This window comes from Callithrix jacchus, chromosome 13 (genome assembly GCF_049354715.1).
Source record: "Callithrix jacchus isolate 240 chromosome 13, calJac240_pri, whole genome shotgun sequence".
Classification (NCBI taxonomy): domain Eukaryota; kingdom Metazoa; phylum Chordata; class Mammalia; order Primates; family Cebidae; genus Callithrix; species Callithrix jacchus.
In genome coordinates, this window is record NC_133514.1 from 49484131 (window position 1) to 49504429 (window position 20299).

A 20299-nucleotide genomic window follows, 5' to 3' on the forward strand; every position below is an offset into this window, starting at 1 on the left:
AAATTATTCATTCATATACAGACATGTAAACGATTAATATTTATACAAAACTCTTCTGTTATTCCTATTTAGAAGGGGCCTAATCTAAAGAAAACTTAGAAATTATGCAAAGAGGCCGGGCATGGTGGCTCAAGCCTGTAATCTCAGCACTTTGGGAGGCCGAGGCAGGTGGATCAAAAGGTGAGTAGTTCAAGACAAGACTGGCCAACATGGTGAAATCCCGTCTCCACTAAAAAAAAACAAAAAAAATTAGCTGGGCATGGTGGCTTGTGCCTGTAACCTCAGCTACTTGGAAGGCTGAGGTAGGAGAATTGCTTGAACCAATACCCGGAGGTGGAGGTCGCAGTGAGCCAAGATCGCACCACTGCACTCCAGCCTGGTCTACAGAGCAAGACTCCATCTCAAAAAATTATGCAAAAATCATTCATGCAACAATCATTATCAACATAACCCATGAAGAACACTCTACTTGGCACCAAGAATGGAAAAATAAATAAGGCAGCTCCCCTCAGGGAGCTAACAATCCTTGTCAACTACGGTAGTGTTAAGTACTTCAACAGAGCTCTGCTAAGGGTGCAAAGATAACAAAACCCATGGGAAGATTCCTCAAGATGTAACTTAATACCTAGTCTCTTTTCCAGAAAGGATTACACTTGTAAACCATTCATGAACATAACATTCCTAAAGGAAATTTCCTTTAATTTCTCACATTATTGCGTTACTCACCCCTCCTCATCATCTCAAGTAAAGACAGTATGTTATCTTTTCTGCTACCATATTTGAACTGAGTAGCTATATTTGCAATTTCTCTTGTTATTTCTTTAAAGTAGTGACCTCAAATTTCACATCTGGCTTCACTAATTACATTCCTAGGTATATAAAAGATTATTAACCATAGCCATTAATCGTATGTCTATGTATACAGTTAAACACATTTAAAAGCATATGCTGTGGAACCCAAAGCCGAGTCAAACTTCCCTAAAACTCATCATTTACTCTTGGCACTTTAAGATATACTTTAAAATTAGGTAGGCATTTGGTACATTATTGTTCAAGGCTTACCGTAAATTTTGCCCAGAAAACTGAAATTTGGAGAAAAAGTTGATTTTGGAGCAGTATAAACGCCAATCGAATGACCTTAAATTAATAACAGCAAATGGAAATACTGTCATATAAACAGCTGTTCTCCAAACGACTGCCTTAAAAAGGTCCTCATGTTTTACTAAACAAACTCTGAAATTAAGAGCAAAGTAAAAGTAGAGTGTATTAACATTCGTCTCATTTCAGTTCATAATGAAATCACAGGACAGGAATGTAGGTAAACTATTAGGAATAAATGAACACAGCCTAGCTGAAACCAAATCAAGTGAGTAAACGGAAGACAAGGGCATTAACCATTAAGTTAACAAGGTTACTTCCTGGCTCAGAATTTTAAACAAAAAGGAGAAATAGAACCGCCCATCACAATGCACATAAAGCAACCACCACTGGTTACTCCACAAGCACTTTGCAAGAAACTCTAGAGAGAAGAACAGAGACGGCCTGTCCCTCAAGAGCTGCAAGTCCCCCGTCAGGAGGGGAGGAAAGAAGAATGTAATCCCCCCTAAGAGTCTACCTCATCACGCCTGGCCAGAGCCCAATGACACAGAGGCATGCAATTAATCCCACGGCTGAGCTCAGCTCGGAAGCCCGGCCAGGCGCGAAGGCGCGCGCAGAGAGCGGCAGTCACTCCTCTCGCGCCCTGCGGGCCTCGCAGCCCCACAACCCTCGGCCCGGAGCCTGCGCCTCCGCCCGGCCCAACCGTCAATGACCCGCCAGCCTGACAGCCGAAACGTACGCTAAAGGTGGATGAGTCTGCCTCCCGCCTGTGCGCAGGCCTAGACACCGGGGAAACGCCTCACCAAGCCCGCGTCCCGGGCGGCAGGGGGAAGCGGGAAGCGGGAAGCGGGAAGGTCCAAAGAGGGAAGGGGTGTGGGGCACTCCAAGTGCGCGTGCGCCTGAGGGTGCCCCCCGCCCCCACACCGGCTGCAGATCGGAACTACAGTACAGCACCAGCCTCTGGTTTACGACTGTTCGCGGCACCCGGCAAGGGAAGGGGACTGGGACCGACTTTTGATTGGACAGTACGAAGAGATGGGGCGGGAAGAAGCCTGGTGATTGGGGAGGGCAGCGCGTTCCTGGATTTGAAGCGAGGAAGCCGCGCGCCCGGCAAGTCGGAGGAGGAAATGAAGTTCTGCGCTGGCGGAGACCTGAGGGACTTCTTCCGTTGGCGCCGCCTTTAATGTCTTGTCGAATTTGAAAATAATGCTTATTCTGTTTGGGGCTCCAGGGCATCGCCAGTCACTCTATGAATAATAAGTATTCCCTGCCAACAAATCCCCCCATAGGTTTCGTCCTTCCGTGCGCAGAAGCCGATCTTTCGTGTTGGTAGGCGCTGAAATGCCTCAGGTTTCACCCTCAATAAATAATTCCTCGGGATCCAAGTTTCGTGACAGTGCGCTACATCTAATCGTCTCTTGGCGACAGAGTAGGGTTTGTCTCAACTGGGAAGAAAGCGAGATTGAGACGTAATTCGTCCCTAAGTAGCTTTCTACTTTTCTCCATCCTTAGGCCACAAATCCCATCACCGCCATCTGCTCGTCACAAGCCCGTAACTACTATAGTACTTCATTGAGACCATACCTTTCACTTAAAATGTACCTCAGTCTTTTTCAGACTTTATTCCATATAGTCACAGAGGGGGAAAAGTCCCTCTTTTCCAAAGCTTGCTCCTTAACTTTATTCAGGTTACTGAAAGATGCCCGGCGCACTTTAGTGGGGAGAATGGGGAAAACAAAGGAACAGTCCCTAGTCCCGAGGTTAGCCTGGTGGGGAAATAGATGTTTATTTGACCAATTTCTTCCTCCTGCAAACGTGGCTCAGCTGTCATTCTTGGATATCCTCTCCACTGGTTTCCTTCTCTCTGCCTGCAAAAATGCAGCCCCTCTCTATCCAAACACACACACAGGCACACTGAGACACTGAGGAAGGAGACGCCCCCCTTCTGCATGCAAAAATTCACCTCTTTATTCAAACACGCACACACGCACTGAGGAAGGAGATCTCCTCCTCCTCTCTGCCTACAAAAATGCAGCACCTCTCAACACACACACACCCGCGCGCGCGGAGACCCCCCTCCTCCCGAGTTTCTAAGGCCATTTCCCTTTTAGCCTTCTACATTGCATCTCAAAAGGAGAAGTCAGCCAGAGGAGGGACCGGTTGGCGCCAGTCAGGTCTAAATCACGGATTTGATATGGAGGGATTTTCCCCGCAAGGTACTGTTGTTGCTTAATCACGATTAGACACCCCCCCCCCCCACCTAAGTCACGTCCCCCACGCTCTCGACCCTCTCACATGTGCACCTCTTAGACTGTAAGCTTTTAAAAGGGCCAGGGTTTTCTTTGTCGGGGAGCTCAGTTGAGGCATCCAAGCCTGCTGCAGCTCCTGGCTGAATAAAATTATCACTTCCCTGTTCAGTGTTCCAGATTTGTTTGTGGCCCTCCTGCTTCAACACCACACAGCCCACACACACATACAACCACACACCCACATACATACCAAACCCATACACACACACCCATACAACCCACATGCACACACATCACTCACACACAAATACACCCATACACCACACATGCCCCTTCCTTGATTCTGCTTCATTACTAATAACCATTCTTGTCTTTTTACCTTAATGGTCTCCACTTTATTTTTCCATAGGGAAGCCTGGCTTCCACTTTTTACACCTTATTTTGACTCATTTCATGGTGTGTCTATCTTGGTCCTGAACATGTTAAGTTCATCAGGAATGGACTCCTACTTGTCAAACTCAAGTCATGTCTCCAGTTCTTGATACCCCTTCTTGGAACGCTGCAGCGTTGGTATTTGCAAAGAGTAAACTACCTTTATTCTACCTTTGTCCACACTCAATGAGCAAAGATAAATGGAGAAAATCTCAAGATTTTCTGAATCCCAAAAAAGTAAACCAAATACTTAGCCATAGAGCTGAAAGGGTATACTGTAATGTAATGAGCCACCCTTCTTAAAAGTATCTTAACCTCTCTTTCTACAAAGTGGTCACATATTGGAGGTGAACTGCTTAAATGTGTCTACATGTTCCAGACTGTCACTCACACCAAGTACTTGTTAATAAATGTCCTTCCTCCACAAATATCCTCAAGTCATCAGAGCACTCCCTGTAACACTCAGCAACCTGACAGGACTCTGTTAACAGAGATCTCTGATTCGGAGTCTCAGCAGTAGGAGAGCCTGGACTCTTCAAGCTGCCTGGATCTGAATCCTCGCTCTTAGCTCCCTCTTCCAAACTGTGTAGCCTTGGGCAAGTAGCTTTAACTGGCCGGTTTCCTTGTCTGTAAAATGGGGACAATTAAAGCGCTTGCTTTAGAGGCTTACTGTGAGGATTTAAAGCTATTCCTGTAAGGTATCTAGAGAAGTACTGGTCCATGGGAATACTCAGCAAACATTAGCTATTATACTTAAATATCTCACCTCACTTGCCAACTGGAAAGGAGGAACAGAACTCCCACTGTGATTTCCAAATCTCTTTAGACACTGAGTAGAGCCTGCAGAGGCCCATGCAGGATGCCTCCCAGGGAATAAGAAGTAAGGCCTATCTAGTTTTAAGTTCAGACATCTCTCAGTTCCCCTTTTACCAACTGTTTAAAGTGGTATGCCTCAGCTGCCAATACTTAAAACCTTCTACAATGTAACCACAAGGTATGATTTCAGATTAATGTCCCACTAGCTCCCTAAATGTAACCTACTCTTTCATCAGACTGTTACTTATATTCTGTTCCCTAAACACACCTGGCCTTTTTTGTAACCTATTGAAATCAGGCACCCCTTCCAAATTCTGCCAGCTTAAATAACTTGTCTCTTTTATGCCTACTATACAGTTTCTACCATTATTACAAAGCTGAACCCATTACCTTTTGTAAATTCTAGAAATGCCTTCTCCAACAAGTGCAAGTCTGTGTGCAGACTATCTTTTTTTTTTTTTTTTAACATACCCAAGTGTTTAGCACAGTATCTTGCACATCCTAGATGCTCAAGATTCACTAAATTGGAGAATGGTCTAAATTTCATTATTCCATTCTAACCCCAGATACCTCTATGATTGAAAGCTCAAAGACACGGCTTCTTAATTAAGACCTTGTTTGATCCTTGCCTTGTTTAAGAAAAGAAAGACCTTTGAGAATTATTTTAAAAAGTCATTCACATTGAAATGCTAACCTTAGAGACAAAACATTTTGATGACTAGACAATAAAACTCAAATGTTCCTTAAACTAAAATGAGTAGGCTAGGTGAGGTGGCTCACGCCTGTAATCCCAGCACTTTGGGAGGCGGAGAAGGGGGATGATGGAGTAAGCCTAGAGTTTGAGACTAGCCTGGGGAAAAAGTGAGACCCCTTGCTACAAAAAATAAAAATATTAGTCAGGGCATGGTGGTGTGCACCTGTAGTCCCAGCTACTCAGGAGACTGAGGTGAAAGGAGCACTTGAGCCTGGGAGTTCAAGGCTGCAGTGAGTCATGATCATGCCACTACACTCCAACCTCAGCTACAGAGTGAGACCCTGTCTTATAAAATGAATAGAATATTTCTATCATCTCTTAATCCTTTGCATATTAAGAAGTTCTAGGGATATGACACTATTCAAGGAAAGGCGTCTTTGAAAATTAGAATACTTGGCCAGGCGCAGTGGCTCAAGCCTGTAATCCCAGCACTTTGGGAGGCCGAGGCGGGTGGATCACGAGGTCCAGAGATCGAGACCATCCTGGTCAAAATGGTGAAACCCCATCTCTACTAAAGATACAAAAAATTAGCTGGGCATGGTGGCGCGTGCCTATAATCCCAGCTACTCAGGAGGCTGAGGCAGGAGAATTGCCTGAACCCAGGAGGCGGATGTTGCGGTGAGCCAAGATTGCGCCATTGCACTCCAGCCTGGGTAACAAGAGCGAAACTCCATCTCAAAGAAAAAGAAAATTAGAATACATACAACAATTGTGTTACCTTTGTGATTACCTGATAAGACACATGAAATACTGTTCAAAACACCTGTCTCTCTCTAGCCCTGATAGGTTAAACCCTTGATAATTCCTCAGAAAACTGAACCAAAATGCCTATTACTAGTTTTAACCATTTTGCCCCAATTACTGTCAAGTATATTCTAATTTTAAAATATTTTAGAAAAAAATCTTTTCTAACGTTGACTAGATTGAAAGTCAACATCTGTCCATTCTATATGTTAGTCTACCTACTTTCTACCTTTTAAATAAATGTAATATTTGCTCACATCTCCTAATTTTTATTTGTTTGGGTTTTTTGTGAGATTATGAAAGAAGAGTAAGCCTTAGCAACTATCTTAAATAAAATATATCCTATTTTTATAAGGCAAGAGATTCATGTATTTAAAAATATATTTTATTATATAACCTACCCGGATAATTACAAAAGCTTTAAACAGTAATTCTAAGCAGTGAAAGGCAATTTCCTTTAAAAAAAAAAAAAAAAAAGACCAAAAAGTCCACATTAGGTTTTGCAGCTTTATACACAGGAATGCTTTATTTTATTTTACATACTCGTCAGTTGCAACATTAGCCTATAAAATTAAATCCATTTCTTAAGGTCTCAAAGGCAGAATAAACTTCACAATAATATGCTTTCACATTAGCCAGTCTGATAAAGCATAAGCAACTTAAGACTATGGTAACAGTTCAAAATAAAATTACAGAACAGGCACTTTGAAGTCTGCTTCTGTGTATAATTTCACAGATAACATTATTTGGACATACCTCATTTCATCAAAGGTTATCACCCAGAGAAGCAAATGTTCCGTTGCTGCAGACGCACAAACAGATTTAGGTTCTGAACACTGTATTCTGGTAGTAATACATGCAAGACAGACCCTAAGTTAGAAAAATCTTCTGAAAGAAAATGAAGAAAAATAGCAGCCAGAAATGAAAGCATTTACAAGCACTTGAATAAGGCCTTTCAATGTTAAGTCAGTGTTTTAAACCCCTTCATTCTCAGGTAAGGGATTAAGAGGCCGAGAGAGATATCGTCTGCGAGGGTGAGGATACTGGAGGTTGGCAGTGTCAGCATCGCAAGAGTGCTCTACCAGAGGAGGAAGAGGAGGAGGAGGAAGGAGCTGGATAGAACTGGACCATCTCGATCCAGCCCGTGGGGAATCCAGAGGGGGAAAGAAATACCTGAAACAATTAAGACAGGAACAAACACCAAACAAAACAAAAACAACAGGAAAAAAAAAAAAAAAAACAAGAAAAAGAGAAAAGTAGTAAATACAAAGAGAACCAAAGAGGAGAAAACATGCTAGGAAAAAAAAAAAAGCACAAATCAAGACCCTTACTCAAACCAAGATTGCTTAAGCAAGTATAAAAACTTGAAAGAAATACAATCTGTTAAACTTAAAATGTCAAAAAAAATCAATATAAACGTTACAAAGAAAAACATTAATTTTATAAATTCAAAACATTTTCTAATCTCTCAGAAACATCTGATGCTATTCTGTTCATTTACAAATCTAATAAGCTTTTTATTTTAAGCAATGGTTCACTCACAGCAGCAGCAAGCACACTCTTTTTTTAGTGCATACATGATACTGGGAATACAAAGAGTATGGCTGTCTACTGCAACATGCTTTTGAAGAATTATATTGAACATACTTATTTTTCTGCAAAACCCTTAGAATAGCTACCGAATTTTGACAAGTAAAAGGATTCACAGAATGACTGTTCCCTATTGTTAATCTTGTTCCATCTTGTAACTTACCAGTAATACTTATGCATTTTAGCAAACTTAAATATTTATAGCTTTGTTATCAAGGTCACAGCTTTACAGGATATGAACTAATTTAAACAGCCAACTAAATTAAGAAAATCTTGAGACATGGAATGCTGACATTCATTTACATGCACAATTTTAGTAAAATTTTAATGGCTTCTCTTATAGTACGTGTCCAAATTTTGATGTGAAGGAAACTAAGCCATGAAATAAATAACACCATAAGAACATATAAATGTATATTAGCAACATTTATCTCTTTAGTGAATATCAATTAAAAACTTAACAAAAAGGTGTTTCCATCTTACTACCAAATTATAAATGAAACACCACCAAATGCTTAACCTGGCTACAAACTGTACAGTTAAGTTACTTTCTTTTTACTATTACTACTTTACTAATTCACTCCTTTACTAATATTTTTTAAATATTACAAAGAAATGACAGAGTTGTACTGAATATCATGTATAAAGCAATTCTACAAAAAGTAAACAAATCAGCACTCAAAACAATCTTTATGAAAAATATTTATTCAATCTTCAAATTAAAATTAGAAGAGTTCATTTTAAGCTGTTTTAAGAAAGCAAAAGAAATATGTCTGTATTTTCCCAAAAAATTAAAGTGATATTTCCCCTCTTCTCAACTAGTTACATAAGAAGGTTAACAACCCTTTTAATCTTTAAACCCAAGTTAGTTTGAGGAACATTTCAAAAAATTGTTTTGGTGACAATGTCTCAACAGAAAGCCTCTCCATTTATATTTCAAAAGTTTCAAATAGTGTCAACAAACTGACTAGTACAAAAAAATATACACCGTATTTTTAAAGGCCTTTTGGGTTGCGTTTAGTAGTAAGCAGGCTGCTGGTGTATCTTGGGAGAGGTCAAAATGGCGCTGGGGAAGGGGAAAAGGAGCTCGCTTTCCATTCCTGTGTGCATGCAACAAGCAGCAAAACAGCAAAGTTACTCCAGTTAGCTTGTACTCAGCTGTGCTTTCTGTTAAAGGACATAATACAAATGGAAAGGGAAAATGCATCACAGATCTAACACAGATGGTTATTGGCACAATTAAGAATACAGATCAAAACGTCGAAGCTATTTACAAAAGAAAATACATAGTACAAGCAGTGACCAAAAACCAGACTTTAAAAATCAACTCTAATATTACTTGTTTCATGAAATAATCTTTATAATCTGGTATCTTCCACAGTAACCTGAAATTATTTTGATGCTCATATTTACAACCTCAAAAATCAAAAGCAGGAATTCTTTATAAAAATATAACAATATAAAAATAGTTGAAATTTTAAATACAATTTTCTTCTTTTATTTAGGATATCCATTAGGCTGTGTTTTGAAGCTTCCTGATTTCTATTCCAAATTTATTCACAAAGGCCTATTAAAATAGTTTTATCTTACAAATTCACATATTTAAAATTTGAACATGAAAATAAAAGGATGACTCTTTAGATGACATCAGATATTCCTTATTACGATACACAAGAATCTAACATATGCTAACATTTTAAAAATCAATCTCAGATTTTATTATTTCCTCTTATTTCCAATAAGTTTTAAACACAAAAACCAAATAATTTAATGTACTCTCTTCTAAAAAGCCTTAATTAATGTATTTATTTAAAATTTCAGTTTGACCTGATACAAAGACCACACTACAAGCACTAAAAAACACTAACGTTCATTTGGACTAAAACCCTCACTATTAAACCAGATAACCTCTTCCTCTCACTGCTGCAGAAGCAGCGTTGAATCTTAAACCTATAAACATTTCTACCAATACATCACTAAAGCTTCAGAATATAATGTAATAGCCTCATAACCTACCAGCAAATATTCTGACCAAGTAAGCCAAATACAAAATGAATTCTTAAATGCTAATATAGTTTACATGTGAACATTTACACTCCATCTTATAATCCATAAAATAATCCTCCTTAAGTATGGCTACCAGAATGATTTAAAACAAAGATAATTTCCAGTTTTCCCATTAAACAGCCTACCTGCCAGCAGAAGATCCATTTAATGAATTCTGAAGACTTGGAATATTTGAACCTAGGGAAGGATTTGAGTTTCCCTGCTGAGAACTCCCATTGACTGGGCTCCCATTACCTTTCAAAATACCAGTACACTTCCAATTGTCCATATAATTAGCTGAAAAGAAAATAATCAAATACATTAATGTGATTAATACCAATGCCTAAGGGCACAAATCTGTACCTATGTCCTTAAACTATAATTACAGAAACGAGAGAAGCTATGGGCTATGGCATTTCTTTCAGGATTAACATTAAAGACACTTTTTAAATGAAAGACATATTATCTCCGTTTTAACAATTTTTTAGAAGTTTTCAAAGTATCACCAATTTTAAAAATATAAAGCTTTCACCAGCCATCTTATAGATATTAGCAGAGACAATTCTCTGAAGTACTACATTATCACATTATGAAGTTCATATTAAAACCTTCATTATAATATTAAAGTCTTCATTATAATGAATTTCACATATATATATATGTAAGATAATTAAGTTGTCTTCTTAATTATGCAGGTATATGGGTACCTAATGTCTTCTGAAATGGATGTAACAAAACTTTTGGAACTTGAGTGGCTTATCCAAAATGGCCTTATTAGTTTGAATGCAAAATTGGTCCCTGAAGACAATGAACCAAAGAAAATCAAGTTAGGCAGCCTGCCAAGGAGTATGGCAAGGTGGTCCTGACTAAAGCCTAGAGGCAGAAAATGACAGCAATGCCCTTGAAATCAAACTACAGTGAAGAAAGGAACGTCTGGCTGGTTCTACCAAAGCCCAAAACTTAGCCAGACTGCACTCTGGGAAACAATACCTGCTAGAGGGTAAATAAACTAAGACAGCTATAAATTTGAATGCTAAGTATGAGATACCACTCATAATGGTGGTACACAAATCACAGCCATCTCTGCCCAACGGATAACCATCCAAGGAGAAGTGCAGAACCAAGCTACAGAGACCACAGTCAGTGTCAATTGACCAGACCTTCTCTCTCAGCCTGGCACTTGTAAGAAACTTACAATCAGGAGCCCGTGGCTCTTAACTTTTGGGAGCTGGAGAGATGAAGCAGGGAAGATACTGGATTTTCTCCTATTCAGAACTGATTGTCTAAAGCAATTTATTTGATAAAATAAGAGTGACTATAGCCCTAACTGAGTTTGTAGAGCAGTCACGTAAGGTACATATACGACAAATGGTATCTTTTTATTGGAGATAATGCATATTCTGTTGTAATTAGTTTTAAAAGTTGCTCTGTTCCATATAACTTAAAAAACAATTCAGTCATTAATTGCTATGAACTAGGTAAACTGATGGTCAAAATAATATGAATTAATATGACATCAATTTACAAGTAACTGTAAAAGACCATTTTTTTTTTTTTTTTTTTTTTGGAGACAGAGTTTCACTCTATTACCCAGGCTGGAGTGCAGTGGTGCAATCTCTGTTCACTGCAGCCTCTGCCTCCGGGATTCAAGTGATTCTCCTGTCTCAGCCTCCCAAGTATCTGGGATTACAGGCACCTGCAACCACACCCAGCTAATTTTTTGTATTTTTAGTGGCGATGGGGTTTCACTATGTTGGCCAGAGTGGTCCTGAACTCCTGACCTTATAATCCGCCTGCCGTGGCCTCTCAAAGTGCTCAGATTACAGGCATGAGTCACTGTGCCTGGTCTAAGAGACCATTTTAAAAAAAATATTTCAGAGTTTACATTTTTAAGTAAAAATTCCAGAGCAGAAATATAAACCAACAATTACCCCTTTACTGATATCTTACCTTTCCACAATCTTACACAGCCATCATCTCCTGAAGATGCCAGCACTGTTCCTGTTATATTCCAACTCACTCGCCAGACCTGAGAATTATGATTATCAAACTGAGCCACTATATGGAGTTCAAATTTTGTTGGCCCACCAGAGGAAGTCAGTTCTTTCCTGCTAATAAAAAACATTTTCTGAGGGGCTCTAAGCAAAGTTTAAAAAAATAAAATAAATGTAGATAGATACACACACATACACATCATTCTAAATTAACACAAGTTGCCTCACACACCACATTACTTTATTATAATGTGCACATCTGCATAACACCCGCCCCTTGGCCCTTGAGCTCGACCAGTGTCATTTTTATTTAACTTGTCAGAACCTGGAGTGATCCCAGCACATAAATGATACTCAGTGACTGTTTCATGGAAGAAAAAAACAACAAAACGAGATGATTTTAGTCTCCCACACAAAGCTGAGAAATAAAACAGATTAAAATAATTAATTTTAAAAGACAAGACAAAGCCAGTGTGGTGGCTCAATGCCTGCAATCCCAACACTTTGGGAGGCCGAAGTGGACAGATAACTTGAGGCCAGGAGTTCAACACCAACCTGGCCAACATGGTGAAACCCGTCTCTACTAAAAATAGAAAACAAAAAATTAGCCAGGCATGGTGGCAGGTGCCTGTAATCCTAGCTACGCAGGAGGCTGAGGCACAAGAATTGCTTGAATCGGGGAGGTGGAGGTTGAGTGAGCCAAGGTCAAGCCACTGCCCTCTAGCCTGAGCAATGGAGTAAGACCTTGTCTCAAAAAAAAAAAAAAAAAAAAAAAAGGCAGGGAAGCAAGTAGGAAAGCATTAAAGAATAGAAAGAAAAGAACTGAAATTCACAATTCAAAATTAAATACATTATTCACAAGACTATCTCAATACTAATTCAGTTTTTCCTAAATAGACTGCCACTTCTCATTAAACATTTATAGAGTATCGGTTATAATCGGAGAATTCTATTAGCCTAAATAAAGCACAATTAAAAGAATATGAATCTGCTCTCTTTACTCAATTTCCCTTTCCAAGAAGACATATATTTATACATAAAATAATCCATTCTTCAAATCATAGTTGCCTTTACTCTCTCCTCCACAAACAACGGTAATCAGGGGGCAAGAGTATTTTCAAATTCACAAATGCTTCTAAAACTTACCTCACAGGCTTTAATGTAAAAATTCTCACATCTTTGGTTGCTATTGCTAGAATATGGAAAGATCTTCCCAAGTTTGGAGCAAATGCAATATCATGAACAGGATCAGTGACTGTCATAAGAGTTTCAGCTTTTGCGTATTTCCTAATGGAAAAACAAGCAATTTACATTAAACATTTTAGAAATAAAATGTGTGAAAATCCACATGTCACTTCATCTCACCTTTTTTTTTCCTACTGCTCACAATCAAGTGGTGCTCACCTCTATAGTGGGCTCAACAGTGACCCCCCCCAAAAGAATATGTCCAAGTCCTAACCCCCAGAACCTGTGAATGTGACCTTATTCAAAAGAAGTGTCTTTGAAAATCTAATTAAGTAAGGATCTGAGAATGACATCATCTTAAATTTAGGGTGGGTCCTAAATCTAATGTCCAGTAAGTATCCTTAAAAAAGAGGAGGAGAAACACAGAGACAGAGAAAGCAGCCGTATGAACACAGAGGTAGAGGATGGAGTTAAGCTGCCACAAACTCCTGGAGCCAGCAGGAGTGGGACCAGAACAGGAAGGCTTCCAGAAGAAGCACAGCCCCGCCAACACCTTGATTTCAGACCTCCAGCCTCCAGAACTGTGAGTGAATACATTTCTGTATTAAGCCACCTGATTTATGGTAATCTGTTACAGCAGCCCTAGGAAACTAATATAACCTCCCATGTTTCCTCCTTTGATAATGTCCATTTACCTTGAAATGGTTTAATAAAAATGTAATTAGAATAAGGTCTTGGCTAGCCACAGTGGCTCACACCTGTAATCCCAGCACTTTGGGAGGTTGAGGTGGGAGAACTGCTTGAATGCAGTAGTTAAAGACTAGCCTGGGCAACACAGCAAGACCACATCTCTACAAAAATAGCTGGGCATGGTGGTGCACACCCGTAGTCCCAGCTACTCAGGAAGCTGAAATGGGAGGATGGCTTGAGCCCAGGAGGCTGAGATTGCACTGAGCTGAGATTATGCCACTGCATTCCAGCCTAGGAGACAGAGGTAGACTGCGCTGCAAAAACAGAAAAAGAATAAGGTCTTGATTTATTAGCCACTAACATCTTTCTTAGGAAAAGAACAACACATTCCCTAAGTATTTGAGTGCAAATCAAAAAGTAAAACTGATAACAGAAACTGAGAGGTTTTTTTTTTTGAGACAGAGTTTCACTCTTGTGCTGGAGTACAATGGTGCAATCTCAGCTCACTGCAACCTCTGCCTCCTGTTCAAGTGATTCTCCTGCCTCAACTTCCCAAGTAGCTGGGATTATAGGTATACAACATTATGCCCAGCCAATTTTGTATTTTTAGCAGAGACAGGGTTTCACCATGTTGGTCAGGCTGGTCTCGAACTCCTGACCTCAGGTGATCCACCCGCCTCTGCCTCCCAGTGTTGGAATTACAGGCATGAGGCCACCGCACTCAGCAGGAATTGAGTTTAAGTGATAATAAAAGGAAACTATGCCAAAGGCTATTTCATTCTTGCAGTTCTATTTCTTTATCCATAAATACAAAGTAAGAGGATAATGAAGGCAGTAGATCAGAGTTTTCTACTAGGTTCTTCTAAGATTGAATATCCTGAACAGAGCTGCAGCACCTAACCCTGCGTGTAGGAGACTGGGTGGAGAGACCTCCCCCATCCCATCTTTCTACTACCTTCTTCTAAAATAGTGGCACTCCAGCATTCTGTACTTGATCTTCTTTTCACCCCAACATTCTTCTGGTATGCCTCAAGGTTCTCTCCTCTCTTCTTGAGAAAAGGCGTACCTCTTCTCACCCATCCAATCACCCTAAGCAATCTTATCCACATCATTTCTTCTACTGTGTGGTCTGCAGCAGCCTGGAAGCTTCTGGTAAATACAGAATCTCAGCCCCCTCCCAGGGCCTACACAATGAGAATATGCATTTTAACAAGATGCCTAGATGATTTATATAGACACTGTAGTTCCTTTTTTTTTTTTTTTTTGAGACAGAGTTTCGTTCTTGTTGCCCAGGCTAGAGTGCAATGGCGCTATCTCAGCTGACTGCAACCTCCGCCTCCCAGGTTCAAGTGATTCTCCTTCCTTAGTCCCCCAAGTAGCTGAGATTACAGGGATATGCCACCGTACCCGGCTAGTTTTTTGGATTTAGTAGAGATAGGGTTTCACCATGTTGGTCAGACAGGTCTTGAACTCCTGACCTCAGGTGATCCATCCACCTCGGCCTCCCAAAGTGCTGGGATCACAGGCATGCACCACCGCACCCAGCCAACACTGTAGTTTCTACTCCCACGGTTTCAGGACCTGAATAAACCAATAATTCCTAAATCTATCCCCTGCAATTCAGGACCTTCTACCAAAGGCTAGAGATAGGACAGGGGGAGCTAAGAGCACACATGCTGCAGCCAGAACATATTTGAATCCAGGCTGTAACTTGACTTTCAGCAAGAAGTTGTCCCTAAAGTGAGAGTAACACCAGTACTGTGGCAGAGAGATTCTAAGTGCCCCCAAGACCTGCACCTCCTGGTGGTCGCATCCTTGTGGAGGCTCTTCCCCATGAGTGTGAGTGGGGCCCGTTTTTTACCCAGGGGAAGGAACATGGCAAGGTGGTGGGACAACACTTGTGTGACAGCAACACATAAGCCTGTGACAACCTGACTTATGAGAAGATTCTTTCGCCTTCAGGCCTTGCAGAAGCAGCTGCCATGCTGTGAGGACACAAGGGAGAGGGTCTTGTGGCAGGAACACAAGTGCTGCGAACAACCAGGTGAGCTCGGAAGTGGAGTCTTTCCCAGTCTGGCCTGACACTTGACCCACAGACACTGAAATACCGAATCTGTACTGTTCCAGCCACTGAGTGATAATGCTATAGTGCAGCAATAGACAACTAATCTCAGCTATTCCGTCTACCTTTACACATTCGCACCTGGATGTTCGAAAAGCACCTCAAACATATGTCTGAAATAAACTGTGCGTCCCCGACATTCACTCCTCTTTGCATAGTCCCAATCTCAATGAGTGGCACTATCATCAGCCAGGTCAGAAACCAAGACTCACGTGACCTACAGCTGGTGCCTCCTAGACAAGTCTCCCTGGTCCCTCTTCATCCCACGCCACAGTGCATGTCCTCATTCCACATGACAGTGGGCTACTGAGTTTCTGCTCCCAGTCCACACAGCTTCCAAAGTCATCTCCCTAAAAGGTAAATACAACCTTGTAACTCTACTGCACCCTGCAAAAGTTCACATGCTGCCAGGATGGAGACTACACTTGGCAAGCAGCAAATCTCCAAAATCTGCCTGGCCGGTGCCTGCCCCACCCCTACCTCTCCCCTGCATTAGCCTCCCCACCCACTGCCTCACCAGGCCTGACCCTGCGCCATGACCCTGCTCCTGCCTCCTCTATGCCTGCAGAACACCCTCTGTCTTTCAAGACTCATGCTCAAACATCATCAGCTCCCACCTGAGACTTCTCACCCTGCCAGGCAGGTGTGTGCTGCCATCTCTAGCAGGTGACCATACCTAGGTGGTGTGAGCTCTTCAGCATTTGATACAGTTCCTGCTGCTTACGAAATGTTGAAAAAGTGAGATTTTTTTTTCTTACCTGAGGCAAGCTATATATTGTAATTAATTAAGGTCATCTAAAGCTTCTCCTATCAGAAGGAGCCAAATAAGATCCTTGATGAAAAAAAAAAATCCTTGCTGAGTCCGTAAATGAAGGGAATGAACAAAAAAGACTTTGTCTCTAGTCCTAACTCTGGACCTTAGACTACTCATTCACTCTGTTGGTCTCAGTTTCCTCATTTATAAAATAAATAGTGCTAATAAAAAGCTGTCTCCCCTACTTACAAGGTGGTTGGTAGGATTCAAACTTCCTAATACACGTGAAACTGCCCTGTAACCTATATAAATACATGGCACTTGTATTATCACTACCAATGCTGGATCTGTTTTAGTATTTTCACTCACAAATAAAAATAAGTATATTCAACATTGGTTAATTTGGTAAAGGTCTCCTTGTCTACCAAATGGTGATACAACTTAGAAAAAGATAAACAGGTATTAATAACGATACAACATAGTCCACTATCACATTTCTTCCATGTTCAATCTAAGTAAGAGCCTTCAAACAATGCTTACCTCAAAGAACCAGCACCAGAGCTCCAAAAAGTGCTGAACTCAATAGGTCTGATTACTTCCCAAGTCAATCTCACACACCCCACTGCAGACATTGTTTCCCCAATATCACTTCCCCTCATTTTTGATGCTGAAAATGCCAGACAATTGCTGTCTCACCCCTTGCAGCTAAAGCACAAGTGGATGATCCAACTCTGACCAACAGGACCTGATAAGAAGCCTGCTAATGGCCCAGTGTGGTGGCTCATGCCTGTAATACCAGCACTTCAGGAGGCCAAGGCAGGCAGACAACCTGAGGTTGGGAGTTTGAGACCAGCCTGACCAACATAAAGACCATCTCTACTAAAAATACAAAATTAGCCAGGAGTGGTGGAACATGCCTATAATCCCAGCTACTTGGCAGGCTGAGGCAGGAGAATCACTTGAACCTGGAAGGTGGAGGTTGAGGTGAGCCATGGTCACATCATTGTACTCCAGCATGGACAACTAGTGCGAAACTCCATCTCAAAAAAAAAAAAGAAGACTGCTAAGATACTTGTAGGAAAGGTATTTTTCCTAGAATACCTGTCTCTGTATCTGCATGTGAAACCTAACATCACTACAGCTCTTCTGTGATCATAAGATGGAGTTGTCACCAATGTACTAAGCATGACAGTAAGAAAAAAAGGAAAATATTTAAGTAGGTCCTGATGCCATCACTGAGCAACTGAGTCACTACCTAACCCCAGAACCACTCCACCCCAGGCTCCTTGTAACATGACATAATACAGGGAATCCAGACCCAATCTAGATTTATTCTGTAAGCTAGGAGACTCAAATGCAACCTTAGATTATTTTTAACACCGGATATTTAGGTAATTTAGGCCTGGTTCGGTCGCTCAAGCCCATAATCCCAGCACTTTGGGAGGCCGAGGCAGGCGAATCACAAGGTCAGGAGATTGAGACCATCCTGGCTAACACTGTGAAACTCCATCTCTACTAAAAATACAAAAAGTAGCTGGGTGTGGTGGCATGCGCCTATAGTCCTAGCTACTCAGGAGGCTGAGGCAGAAGAATCACTTGAACCTGGAAGGCAGAGGTTGCAGTGAGCCGAGATCACACCACTGGCACTCCAGCCTGGGTGACAGAGCGAGACTCCGTCTCAAAAAACAAAAAAAAGGCCAGGCATGGTGGCTCACACCTGTAATTGCCAGCACTTTGGGAGGCCAAGGCAGGCAATCGCCTGAGGTCAGGAGTTCGAGACCAGCCTGGCCAATATGGTGAAACCCCAACCCTACCAAAAATACAAAAAAATTAGCCAGGTATAGCGGCAGGTACCTGTAATCCTAGCTACTTGGGAGGCTGAGGCAGGAGAATTGCTTGAACCCGGGAAGCAGAGGTTGCAGTGAGCTGAGACTGCACCACTGCACTTCAGCTTGGGCAACAAGAGGGAAACTCTGCCTCAAAAAAAAAAAAAAAAGAAGAAATACTTGGGTAATTTCTATTTGTATTTTCTTTCAGAACTAACTGCAAATTATTTATCTTTTAACGCCACTCTTATTTATGAAATACATTTTATTTTTCTGTATTTTAGAAATGGTCCATCTTTTTTTTTTTGACATTGCTGGAGTGAAGTGGTACAATTTCAACTTACCGCAGCCTCGACCTCCCAAGCTCAGGTGATCCTCCCACCTCAGCCTCCTAAGTAGCTGGAACTACAGGTGTACACCACCACCCCCAGCTAATTTCTGTACTTTCATAGAGAAAGCGTTTCGCCATGTTGTCCAGGCTGGTCTTGAATTCCTGGACTCAAACAATCCACCCATCTCGGCCTCCCAAAGTGCTGGGATTAAAGGCATGAGCCTCCTCACCTGGCTAATGGTCCACCTTTAAGTTTTGGGTTTATTCTGCTCAGCTAAGGTTGAAATTTACTTTAACAAGGCCAACACTTCATGAAACCTCTACAAAATGTGCTATTAACAGGGCTCATAGCTTTTATAGCTTAAAAGGCCGTGAAATTCTCTAAGACCATTTTTCATCACTGCAGCATGTTCTACTGGGCAGCACTGTGGAAGACCCAGTCTCTCTGAAGACATCCACAGTCTAGGAAAGTAGAAGGTATAAGATCCCCTTGACAACATAGATGGTAGCATTTACAATTGCAGAGCCCATGGGAATAACACTAGTTCCTACTCTAATGCTGGTCCTGCCTAAGATCTGACTATTAGAACCAAGAATTCTGTACAGCACCTGCGAAGACCATCTGATCACCTGACAGGTGCTCTCTTCTCCCACAAGATTGAGATAGTGCTTTTGGCTCTCAGAAATTTTGCAGATACTTGTATCTCAACATGGCCAAAATGAACTTACCTTCACATGCTGCCACACTCTACTCAAATCTGCCTTGGTCCCAGAGTTCCTTATCTCAATAAATTACACACACTGATATTGTACACTGCACTTTTTTTTTTTTTTGAGATGGAGTCTCACTCTATCTCCAGGCTGGAATGCAATCGTGCAATCTCCACCACTGCAACCTCTGCCTCCCAGCTTCAAGCGATTCTCCTGCTTTAGCCTCCGGAGTAGCTGGACTACAGGCACATACCACCACGCTCATCTAATATTTTTGTATTTTTCAGAAGAGACAGGGTTTTACCATGTTGGCCAGGTTGTTCTCAATCTCCTGACCTTGTGATCCGCCCACCTCGGCCTCCGAAAGTGCTGGGATTACAGGTGTGAGCCACCCTGCCCAGCTGCACACTGCACTCTTAAGCCAGAACCTTAAAAATCATCTTAACGCCTTCACCTTTCTCCCTCAATTCCCATATCCCATCAATCACCAGAACCTACTGATACCAATTCTCAGTTATTCTCAAATTGTCCACTTATCTCCATGCCACTGCTACTACCATCCCAAAGCCACATAATCTCCCACCTGTACTGTCTTCACAGCATTCTGGCCCCGAATCCACACTGTAAGATAAAATGGAAACATTGGATTTCTTTTTTTTGTTTTGTTTTGAGACAGTCTTGCTCTGTCACCCAGGCTGGAGTGCAGTGACGCGACCTCAGCTCATTGCAACTTCTGCCTCCTGGGTCCAAGCGATTCTCCTGCCTGTCTCCCGAGTAGCTGGGATTATAGGCACCCATCACCACACTTGGCTAATTTTTATATTTTTAGTAAAGATAGGGTTTCACCATGTTGGCCAGGCTGATCTTAAAACTCCTGACCTCAGGTGATCCACCAGCCTCGGCCTCCCAAAGTGCTGGGATTACACGCACGAGCCACTGCGCCCAGCCTCCTACTTC

General features: G+C 41.5%; 2 protein-coding genes across 52 annotated transcripts in view; both read right to left on the bottom strand.

The window, feature by feature from the left end:
• Positions 1 to 2349, bottom strand: part of CEP192 (centrosomal protein 192) — a 146011-nt gene extending 143662 nt beyond the window's left edge. For 28 of the 48 annotated variants that reach the window (XM_078347690.1, XM_078347684.1, XM_054243933.2 and 25 more), the window contains exons 1-2: positions 1838 to 1956; positions 1063 to 1233 (exon numbers count right to left, since the gene is read on the bottom strand). In XM_078347690.1, coding sequence (XP_078203816.1) covers positions 1063 to 1172 — 110 coding nt within the window. In that variant the 5' untranslated portion in view covers positions 1173 to 1233; positions 1838 to 1956. Of the gene's footprint in view, positions 1 to 1062; positions 1234 to 1837 lie in introns of all 48 variants that reach the window. The other 20 variants (XM_078347700.1, XM_078347699.1, XM_078347701.1 and 17 more) reach the window with 3 other exon arrangements.
• A 4242-nt stretch (positions 2350 to 6591) lies between these two features.
• SEH1L (SEH1 like nucleoporin) overlaps positions 6592 to 20299 on the bottom strand; it is a 34115-nt gene continuing 20407 nt past the window's right edge. The window contains exons 6-9 of one of the 4 annotated variants that reach the window (XM_017963846.4): positions 12870 to 13010; positions 11680 to 11837; positions 9876 to 10026; positions 6592 to 7266 (exon numbers count right to left, since the gene is read on the bottom strand). In XM_017963846.4, coding sequence (XP_017819335.1) covers positions 7068 to 7266; positions 9876 to 10026; positions 11680 to 11837; positions 12870 to 13010 — 649 coding nt within the window. In that variant the 3' untranslated portion in view covers positions 6592 to 7067. Of the gene's footprint in view, positions 8851 to 9875; positions 10027 to 11679; positions 11841 to 12869; positions 13011 to 20299 lie in introns of all 4 variants that reach the window. The other 3 variants (XM_017963848.3, XM_017963845.4, XM_017963847.4) reach the window with 3 other exon arrangements.